The sequence below is a fragment of the Alligator sinensis genome, unplaced genomic scaffold (genome assembly GCF_000455745.1).
Source record: "Alligator sinensis unplaced genomic scaffold, ASM45574v1 scaffold546_1, whole genome shotgun sequence".
In the NCBI taxonomy this organism is placed as follows: domain Eukaryota; kingdom Metazoa; phylum Chordata; order Crocodylia; family Alligatoridae; genus Alligator; species Alligator sinensis.
Genome location: NW_005842061.1, coordinates 1,607,360 through 1,618,952, shown reverse-complemented (window position 1 = coordinate 1,618,952; position 11,593 = coordinate 1,607,360). Strand labels below are relative to the sequence as shown.

Sequence of the window (11,593 nt, the reverse complement as noted above, 5' to 3'; positions counted from 1 at the left end):
TTCCCTATAGCTTCAAGCAGTTAGAGGCCTAGGAAGTCCTAATTTAGAGGTTGCAGCCCTAACTGTTATGTTTAATACCAACTGATAGACTTATCCTGCATGGATTTGCCTATTTCTTTTTTGAAGGTTAAATCGTCAGCTGCTATAACATCCTGTGGCAATGATTTCCATACATTAATTGCTCGCTCTGTGAAAAAGAACTTTTTTTTTAAACCTGCTCCCTACTTAATTTAATGTATGTTGTTGTTCCCGCCCTCCCACCCCCACCACTTTAGTATTGTAAGTGATAGTAAATGTTGAATCCTATTTTACTTTCTCTACAGTGATCATGATCTTAAAAACCCTCTGTCATCCCCTCTCATTCATCTTTTCTTTAAGCTGAACTGTCCTATCTTATTTAGTCTCTCCTTGATCATCCTTGTTGCCATACATGTATACAGGGGTATAATGATGCTTTTTGGGTTGTTTTCAATTCCCTTCCTAATATTTCATAGCATTCCATTTGCCTGAACGCAGAACCTTTATCTAAGCTGGTTCCTCAATTTCAGCAGGCCTGCAGAAATCTAAAATACCTGGGAGGACACACTGCAGGTTACTCCTCAGTGAAAAGTTTACAGACTTGTCTTGCTTTCCCTTAGTTAAATTTCCAAAACCATTCCTGGAACTCACAACTTCATCCTGTTACAGCAATGTTCCATTGCATCAGCCTTGTGCTCATGTGGTGTTACTGCAAAGTATTTTACAATTTTGTCCCATGGGCATTTATGAAGAGAAGGAAGCAAAGGAAAATATAAGAACATAAAAGAAACCATACTAGGTCAGCCCACAGGCCTGTCTAGCCCAGTATTGTGTGTTTCACAGTGGCACCGAGCCAATGCTAAGGGATATTGCCTGCTTTGAACCTTTAGGTAATGTCCTTGTCATGATATGTAGTGAGGAGGGGCACAGTCTTTTTTGCCTTCAACTGTAGATAGAAGGATGGCAGGGTAGAAATTCTCTCTATACTGATGACATCTTCTACCAAAAACAGGAGACATTTTGCCAGAGTACCTAGCATGCCCAATCTCTTTCTATTGTCCTCATATCTCTCCCTATTTACTTCTTTATTTACTATCCACAGAGCGTCTCATCCACTGACATCCTTGCAGATAGGGGATAGTCTGAAAACAACATGGAGACATGAGGGGATAGAGGGATGAGACTGGGGAAGGAGTCATGGTCAAGGGATGAACCCCCCACATGCAACCCAACCACCATAACAGGCAATAGCAACTGTATCAGCAAATTCCTCTGCTTGCTATCTCTTTCTGTCCCTCAGCACATTCATAGATCCCTTAAATACAATGCCAGAAGGTGTGGTGTTTATCTAGTCTGATACCTTCCATGACCTTGCTAGGTCAGGCCTCACATGTCTATCCTAAATAAATTTCAGTACCCTAAATGGGGCTCATGCAGATTGCAGAGAGAAGCTACATAGTTTGTTATTCATCTAAGCTTTTTCCAAGCTTATTGACAATTTTCTTATAAGTATGAATTTCAACATGTAGTGTGACGCCAATAAGAAATATGGAGCTGAAAATCAAAATGAAGAGAGGTAAAAAAATTATCTCAGAAAAGGCCAAAAGATATTGTATATAAAACAGCAATCCCAAACCTTCACATCTATCATAGCATTATCAGCTTGCATCATCTCACCTTGATTTAGGGATGTGTCATGGGACTACACTGTGGAACAGTATGAGGCGTGTAGCCTAGAAAATGACTTGGCCAGCATTGTGCACCTGTTGCTGCTACTCAGATGGGAATTTGTGACAAGAAAACCGGAGAACTGGGAAATGAAAGAGAAAGGAGAAGCAGGGCTGTATTCCTGTCCAGAAAAGAGGGACCACAGATGATTAGTGATGTGATATGACCTGCCATGAGGGGGCCCTTCTACTTTTACACTTCAAGAGCTGTAATGAAAGGACTGGGAAATGTAGTTCAGGTTTTGTGTATCTTGAGTAAGCATCTCAGTATCCATCTGGTAAAATGCTTTCTTGCCTTAGTAAAATCCTTCAGTGTCTCGCAATAGTTAAACCTCCACCAGACTATTCAGTTTCTGAGGGGCATTTTTTACTCTTTCTCCAGTGGTGGAAGGACATAGCAGTACAAAAGGCTGCTGCATCTGAGACTTCGTTTTATCTTTCCTGACACTAAGTGTCCTGTGTTTAAAGACCAATCCCAAAAGGTCTGTACTGGTATAGTTATACAGGCATTATCATGTCCCATAAGAATGCTCAGCTCACTAAGTTGAGTTTGTTTATATATGACTATGCTGCTCCCCTCCACATGACCATTAATTTTATAGGGGGAGTATAAAGAGGATGGACCTTAGATATGCCTCCTGCCTTTGATCTGCTTGTGGCGCACATCCTAATGAGCCCAGAGCCACAGGCAGTACTGGATTTACTGTGTCATTCCGGATATAACAGCATTACTGAGTTTAGCTTTTGGAGCAGACAAAGGCTTACATTTTCTTTTAGGGGTACTGCAAAATCAGTTGTGATCTCCAGTGTCAGGCCTCAGTTGCTGTGAAAGTGCATGGGTATCTAATTATTTTTTTCTTTTAAAATGTTTATTATTGCAAGTTCAACATTACATAATTTATAAGGTCTTACAACGTAGAAGTGTCCAATGGTTTGCTGCTCTGCAGTGTACTATGTGATATGCCACTCTCTGATGGGGAAAAATACGACATATATCTATACTGTTAGCTGGGCTGGTAACTTAGTAACAAATATTTCATTGGAAGGGGCAGTTCTTTTAAAGGAAGTTCTTTTTAAAATTACTAAATTTGTCCATAGCTAAGACATGGCATAATTCAGAAATTCCATGGTTAATTCTAGATGTAAGTTACCATCTATCTTTGCTGCTTCATTGAAAATGGCCATGTCTACACATGCATTTGATACAGCCTAAGTTTACTTTGGTGTAAGCTACTCTGGAATAAGCACTTTCGGGCAGGCATCTACACAATCCAGCCCCCTGACCCAATCTGCTGGTGGTATAGCTAGCAGCTAGCTCGATGCTAGGTGCCCAACCCATGGATTGGGGCAGGGGCTGGGACCTACCCCACCCCTGCATCTCTTTCAAAGCTCCATGACTCAGTCACCCAATCAGGGCACAGGGCTGGGACCTGTCCCTGACCAAGACAGTTCCCAACCTTCACCCTGCATGATGAGCAGAGACTGGGCAAATTGTTCCCTGCCTAGCTCCAAGAGTGCAGAGCTTGGGGAGAAACAGGCTGGGGGGCTTTTTCCCTGCCTAGCTCCATGAGTGCAGAGCTGAGTGGGGAACAAGCTCCCCAGCCTGTTTCCCCCACAGCTCCATGCTTGCAGATCTGGACACAGAACAGAGTCTCCTGCCATGACAAGCAGGGAGCTCCCTGCACCAGCTCTGCGACCATGAGCGGATGCTGGGGGACCCCTATCTCCCAGCCCCCACTCCCTGATTGCAATCTCAGAGCAGAGGTCTTGGAGCTCCCTGCTGCCAGGGTAGGGGGACATAGTTCCTGCCCAGGCTCCTGTGACAAAGCCTATCCCAGCAGCCGGCAGCTCCTAGGAGCAGGGAGCTATCTCCCACCTCCTGGTGGATGGCTGACCAGGAGCAGATTTTGCTCCTGGTCAGGCATCTACATGAGTGCTAGTGAGCTGTTACCAATCTCTAATAAATTTGCTACTTGCATTTGCAGGTAGCAAATTTACTCAGGATTAGGAAGGTTTACTGCATAGTAAGCACGTGCACCCATAGACACACATGCTTACTTCAGTAAACTACACTAATGTGCAGTTAAGCATCTTGTGTAAATGTGCCCATTCTAAGTTTATTCTGTGACACCCTAATCCATGATTTGGTTTCTCTAGGGCTGAAACTGTACTGTGTAGAGATGATCAGATAAACTGGTATGTGCATCTGGAGTCAGATTAGAGTTAGGCGAGACTATGATTTAAAATAGAAGATGCCAAAATCATGCAAAATGATTTAATGAGATTTCAGCTCTAGTGTCACGCCTTGAGTAGGCGCTGCAAGTATAACTCTGCCCACAAGGTCGGGGTCCCCCAACTCATCTGCCACGACTTGTTGGTATATGTAAAGAAGGAGGGGGTTCAGTGGTGTTCTCTTCCCCATAGACCTGAAGACAGGGTACTCACAGGTGCGCCATAGTGTTCCTCGGGGCTTCGCCTCCCCTACACCCCATCCACTTGCCAACCGCTCAGGTATTCAGATCTTCGCCCCAATGATATGTCGGCCCCTTGACTGTGGGGTCCAGTGTGGGCTTCAAGAGGTCTCTTTATTCAGCAGTATCTGTAGGATTTTAAGGAAAAATTGGGAACCTGATGAAAGAAAGCTCTCCATTTAAACTCCACATATTTATTGGTATTCAATAAAATATTCTTGTACGTAGACTCTTCAGCTCTGCATGCTGGCAGCTTCCAAAGGCTTTCAAAGGAAAAGCAACCAAAGGATTTAAAGTAAACATCTTCCAGAAGAATAGACTGACTCCCCTGAGGGCAGATAGAGAAATAAAATATGCGAATTAGCTTATTGTAGAAGGAAAAGCTATCCACTGTATTTGATAATTGCAATTTGCTCATTAGCTTTTCTGTGCAATTGTATTGCCTCAGACAGGAAGGTTTCTTATGCTTGTAACAAATCCATTATTATTTTACAAGTTAGGAACACTTATCTTCATTAATTCTGCTGGACCCTTTTTAAATTCTGAAGGTTTTATAGGATGTGAGGGAGGTTCCAAAATGAGTTATGCTAGTCAAAAAGTTTTTTGCACTCACTAATTTTACTCACATACATGGTCCCACTGAATTTGATGAGGCTGTTCATGGAAGTATCTACTGTATCTGGGGGAACATTTGTTCACCAGAGCGCCCCAAGGGATGACGAGGTCGAATGGTCACAAACTACTTCAAGATCATTTCAGGCTGGACATAAGAAAGAATTTCTTTACTGTCCGAGCCCCCAAGGTCTGGAACAGCCTGCCACCAGAGGTGGTTCAAGTGCATTCATTGAACACCTTCAAGATGAAACTGGATGCTTATCTTGCTGGGATCCTATGACCCCAGCTGACTTCCTGCCCTTTGGGCAGGGGGCTGGACTCGATGATCTTCCGAGGTCCCTTCCAGCCCTAATGTCTATGAAATCTATGAAATCTATGAATCTATGAAAATAGAGAATGGATGTTTTTCACATCTTCCCCAGATACTGCCAAAGTTATGGTTATACCTCTGAAGGTCATCCACCTCATTAGGTAGAACATTTCTCATTTCCATCTCCCACAACACCCCTCTTTTACTGACTGGGGGAGTGCAGAATCTGTCTCTGATTAGGTGTGTGGTTTTCACCCACAGTCTTCTCTCTGTCCAAAACCAAATAGAGTCAGTCTCCACTCACTGTAGCGTTCTTCCCCTTACCTCTTTCTCCAGCTGCCTGTTGTTAGACAGCATCTTGGGGTCCCCATTTGCAATACATTTTGAGTTGGTTACTTCTTTAAATTTACTTTCTAGTGCCCCTTTGTCCCACATTGGAAAGGGGCACTCATTTTTCTTCCCAGTCACATAAATCCCACTGTGCTAAATTGGTGATGGGTGCTCTGCTGACCTGACCTTCACAGCATCCAGAGTCATGCAGATATTATTCTTTCTTCCATGCCTCCCATTCCCAGAGGCTTTCCTGCCCTTCATAATTTCTGATATCCCTCTCTCATCTGTGGTGCATAGCCTGCCCTTTTTCCTCCAATGCATAGATTCATACAACCAGAGGCATACATGTTAATTGGGTTTGTGAACAGCATGTATACTATGCCATTTGTTTCAGCAACATACCCTGGATCTTATCTAGTAAGTGATAAGATATGAAAAAAGAGTGGAAAGGGGTACTTAGGTAACTCCCAAGCACAGGGGCTGTCTACAGAACCTATTTAAGGAAGGTGAATAATTTCTTTCTTCTTTTAAAGCTATAAATAAAAGACTGGCTCCTTCCTAACTAACTCACTTTCAGCAATTCACCACCAGCATCAGAACATACAGTTTGGCTGGTCCAGCTGGGAAATGCAGCCACAGCAAGCCATGTGTTCTGATTTTTTTTCTACACAAAATTAAAAGGGATCATCCTGTGGTTCTGATCTTGTTAGTCTGGACACATGGAAATCTAAATTCAGTTGTGGCCACTCAAAAAGGACAGCACCTGCTTTAGACCCAAACAGAACTGAGATCCCTATAGTCAAGGCCTTCTACTCTGTTGCAAACTGGTGTTACATTCCATATTTAGGCCTTTTGGTTTCAACAGCAGCTTTGCTTCAATTCCAGTGTGGAGGGGTTTCATTAGGCTAAGTAGGAAATCAATAGTATTTTTATTATGACAGCCTCTTATGCTGCCTATCTTTATGTCCAATTCACTATATTTTATGGGTGCTACACATTTTTGTACTGGCTTCACATAATAACCATTATGTGGTTATAAGAGAAACTGGAGATTTGGAAACTGATGAGTGAGCGCCATTTAGGGCTTTTGGTAACAAATAAGGCTGTTTAAGCTTATTGACCAAATACTCTGGGACCAGTCCTCAGCCTGGTTATGATTACTTGCTATGGTGCTGTAGGCACAAAGCAGCTGTAATGCTACCTTATGTGGGTAATGAAAATATCCTAGAACAGCTGAATCCCTGAGTAGAGTAGCATGGAGCTGACTTTTCTACCCCATTCTGTTTCCAATATAGGGGACATGGCCCAGGCATATCTGTGCTCAAGCAATCCTGGACTACCAGAATGCCACTTGGGGCCTCTGGCAGCTTTATGTAAGGTAGAACAATCCTAACAATCCTTTAATTTATACCAAGAACTAGCTTGGGTTCTCAGATGCCCTTTGTACCAGTTTGTGTCACCTGGCAGCACAATGAGCTTCACTGAGAGAAGTGTATATGAGTAACTGAAAGTACAGTTGCAACATCTTTATACCCCAGCCATTCTTAGCTGTTGGCAGAACATGTTGGATCTATGGGCAGGAAGGCATAAGTTGGAAGAATCCAGTACTGCTCTGGCTTGTATAATGGTCTCCAGCCAGATGATATCAGGGGATGAATATTGATTTCCTACTCCCGTCCTGTGCTGAACAGAATGTTGTTGGACAGGAGCAAAGGATAAACCTACGTAAGATGATTGTCAATAGTGTTATGGATTCTTAGACATACATACATGCATATTTGGGCCCTATGCATCCCATCCCTATTTTGAAATATAAGGAGTAAAAGGATAGGTCCCCATGGCTCACAGAGCCATAATAAAAGGAAGGTGGGATAAAGCTGTAAGTGGGAGGAGAGGGGGAAGAGCAGAGTGTAAGTTGTGAAGTGTAGGGCACAGTCAGGCCAGGCTGTTGCTGCTACTGCTGACAGAGGTCTGGCATGCTTCACTGCAATCTGATCACATCAGCTTCCAATGTGTCAAGCAACCCAGGGCTACAGTAAGAAGAGTTGATGAGGTTGTTGAATGGCAGCCCAAAATACTCTGTGGTGTCATACAAATGGTCACAGTAACAGGTTATGACATCACAGTAGACATCTGTCTCCATTTAACCCACAAAAATGGAAGGAAAACATTTCCATTGAACCACAAACATCCAAAATATAGCAGGGGCTGGCTTGAGAAGGAAGCTTGAGAGAAAGAGGGAGAAAATCTGTGTCAGATTTAATTTTCTACTTACTTTTTATGTTGAGGGTACAAATTACTTTTTAAAATGTTTAGCAGAAAGGGGAGTGTAGATGAGGTACAATTTCCAGACTTTGAGGACAGATGTTGTGTGATTGTGTTTGTTAGTTTGCTTTACTTATAACTGCTTTCTGAAAATGTGCCAGGTCCCATAAGGTCAGGCTATTCTCAGGAAGACACAAAACTCATTACATTTTTAAGCTAACATAGCTAGACTGCTTTTGGTACACGAGCTGTCTCATTCAGAGTTAATTCGAGGACCTTGGCATGCCAGTACATTGTGCCCAGGCAGACACACTCATAGCAGGAATATGTAGATCAACAGAGACTCTCTATGCCTGAAGAAGGGTTGACTGCACCCAAAAGCTTGCTAAGAACTTTTTTCCAACTACTCAGTTGGTCTGCTAAAAGATATCGCATCTACTCAAATAACCTTGCCTGAGGCTAGACTGAGGAAGTTTGAGAGATTCCTCTTACAGCATATTTTTAGAGTCAGAGGCCCAACAGAACCTGAAAAGAACGAGTTCTTTCCTCTTTACCTTTTGTTATTAAAATCTAATTTTAAAAGGGAACGGGACAGGGGAGAGGGTATTGAATCAGGAACTCTTCTGATAAAAGAAATAAGAAAAGAGACAAGATATGGTGATATATAAAATGGTGTGTACTGCACCCCTCACTTTCCATTTGACTCTCCTAAAACTTTTACCCTCTACTGATGTGCAAGTGGTTCTAAAAAAATGTCACTACCCCAATCAGGAGCCAAAAAAGCACAGATTAAAGCAGCTAGCTTAGCTTAAACTTTGTTATAGCTTTTTACAGTTCCTTGGTGAGTACGTTCCCCCAAGTTACATTCCTTCACGTGTTATTAGAATGGGCACAGGTAGCTATGAAAGCTCTTACATAAGTATAAATTCATGTGAAGTATCTTTTACTTATATCACCTTCCATCCCACATCTGAATTAGGTTCCTAGCCTTGATGAAGGCAAACAGTGAAAGTAAGTGGAAAGATTCCTTTCTTAAAAAGCATAGGATATGCTAAAAGGAGCTACATTGCATTTTAAGTGGATTTAAACCCTCCTGTTTGTAAGTGATGATGCAGTATCTTGATTTGTTGTCAACATATTTAACCTTAGTGCTTTTCCAATCAAATTGCACAAATTTGTTATTTGTCCTTGGTGGTAAAGTGATTTTGACTAACCTAACCTGAAAATGAGCAAGAAGCAGAAAGGCAGAGAAAAAGAGAAGGAAATTCTGGTTTGAGTCTGATCTCATTTTCAATGAGGTAAATCAGGATGAAGCCACAAAGCACAATGGAGTAATCTGAAGGTGAAACAAATACATGTGATCAAAGTTTATCCCATCTCATGAATGGATAAAGATGGTACAGTATGGAGCAATCATCTACACTTTGTCCTTAGAGTTCAGTATAATAAACACTAATTATTTTTCATTTTCTTTCTTTCAGGTCCACCTGTAAGTACAAAAGCTCCTGTGTGTTTGTGAAGTATGCATCTGATGGTAATGGGGTAAAGAGGGTTGATGGGAAGTTAGAGGTAATAGTAGTCTCTTATCTGTAATGACCAATATTATATTCAACTTTCCTATGAAAGTCTTTCACTACCTCTCAATCTGCAAGTTTTCCTTGTGTTTAGTGCTTGATAGAAATGGCACAGATGCACCCATCTATCTCTGTGCAGTTCTGCAGGTGGGGAAGCTCAGTGGATAAGTTTACATGGGTGCATCTACACATGCAATTAATGTGAAGCAATAAATTCTGGAGCAGTTTGAACTGGAAACTGCTGCTGGGTGCTGGCATTCCAAGGAGAATTCACTTCTACAGCATTTTTTTATTTCCCTCTTGAAATGCTGATAAATATTTAATATTCTATAAGTTTTAAAAGCTCTACACTGAGCCCCAAAAGACATTTCACCCCACCTAGTTTTAGCAAAAAATATCTCCCATTCTATGGGCTGTCTCTGTGCAAGGATCCAAAAGTTTTTCACAATTTGAAGGCTTAATCCCAATAAGTCTTCCACAAGCAAAGCTTCTAGTACCTGCAGTGAGAGTTCTGCCCAGCAGCTTGTGGGACTGGCCCCAGGACCGGGTGTAGAATTATATTTATGGATCAATTCTGGATTCTAGCTTTGAACTATGCTAAATCTGAGCAGATTTCAGATTTGCATTTTTGTGTCAAACTAAGCTCATCAATCCAAGCCCAATCTGGGGGATGGATTGAGGTGGGAAGCTCTGCCCACAAACCTAGAGTAGCTGTTAGCATCATCATCAAGATTCAGAGTGAAATTAATAGATCAATTCAAAGTCTTCCAGGCAATTTTTGCAAGCAGTTTGTGCCGACAGCAATGCGTCAGGGTTTTCTTTGCAATAATAAGGGCTAGAAACTTAATATTTAAATGAAAATTTCAAATCTGTCAGAAACAAATGGGACCACCAGGAAAGTGATGATGACAAAGTGCACTACTGCATAGCAGTTTATTCTGACCTTTGAACCTGTGGTTCAAAAATCATGATATAACAAAGTTCTTAACACAACTTCTTTATTCAAGGCTTAAACAAACTACTTGATGTAACATTGTGCAGGTTGTCCTACATATACTAGGGCTGTATGAAGCTTCGATAGCTGATTCAATTCGGAGGAGATTTGGCCTGATTCGAGGACCGAATCTCCGAATCTGAATTGAATCGGGAGACCAAATAAAAGCTCCAAATTGATTCAAAGCATCCAAATCGATTTGGAAAAGCTTCAGAAAAAGATTTGGCTGATTCGGATATTCTGCCATAGACTAAATAGGCAGCTGACAGCTGCCTCCAGCTGGTAAGTCTGTTGGGGTTGGGGGAGGAGGAAGGGAAGGGGCATGGGGGAGGGAGGGATTGGGGCTGGGACAAACTGCTCAGGTGGTGTGGGGGGGTGCATTAGTTGGGAAGGGGGGCGGCAGGATGCAGGTGCGGCAGCGCTGGGAGTGGGGGCTCTGCCCTGCTGCTGCTTGCCCAGCCAGGGCAGCGAGGGGAATGGGATGTGGGTGCGGCTTGCTCCAGGCAGAAGGGGGCAAGTGGTGGCAGGGCAGAGCCCCTGCTCCCAGTGCTGTTGCAGGTGCAGTAGTGCTGGGAGTGGGGCCTATGCACTGCTGCTGCCTGGAGCAAGCTGTGCCTGCATCATGCCTCACCCCAGCTGGGCAAGTGGCAGTAGGGCAGAGCCCCTGTGGCTCCCTCCGCTGGGACAGAGGCAGGCACAGCCAGGGGAGCCACAGGAGAAGCCTCCATGGCTTCCCTGCCTGGCCCCATCCCCCACCTGGCCCAGGTTACTGGCACTTAAAAAAAAAAAAAAAAAAGCCCTGCACTCACTACCTACAGGAGCAGCGATTGGGGCCTCTGCATGCTTATCGCAGAGCACCCCCATGCAGCACAGGGCAGCAGGAGGCAGCAGGGATTGCCTCCCCTGCCTGGCACCTATATAACAGCTACCCCATGGCATAGGTGCAGTGTGGCTTGCCAGGGTGCTGTGCCTGTCTGGGAGCTGGGGCAGCTCCACCTGTCAGCTGGAGCTTCTGGTTTGATCCCCCAGCTCTTCCCAGGGGACACAGCCCCTGGATCTGCTGCTGCCTGGGGAAATAGCTCAGAGCTGCTGTCATCTTGCATCATCCCTGGGCCTGCACCCTCTGGGAAAAGCTGACAGAAGTGATCAGGGAGCTGGGGAATTGAACCAGGAACTGGGGAATGTTCAGGGAGCTGGTGAGTGCGGGGCTTTTTAAATTTTTTTATGTGCCGGGACTAGGCTGGGGCTGGGCAGGGCAGCCATGGGGGATTCTCCTGCAGCTCCCC

At 43.7% G+C, this 11,593-nt stretch overlaps 1 protein-coding gene across 1 annotated transcript in view; it reads left to right on the top strand.

Annotated features, from left to right (window-relative positions):
- Positions 1-11,593, top strand: part of COL13A1 (collagen type XIII alpha 1 chain) — a 190,524-nt gene that overhangs the window by 58,008 nt on the left and 120,923 nt on the right. The window contains exon 3 of the mRNA XM_025203565.1: positions 9,221-9,228. Coding sequence (XP_025059350.1) covers positions 9,221-9,228 — 8 coding nt within the window. The remainder of the gene's footprint in view (positions 1-9,220; positions 9,229-11,593) is intronic.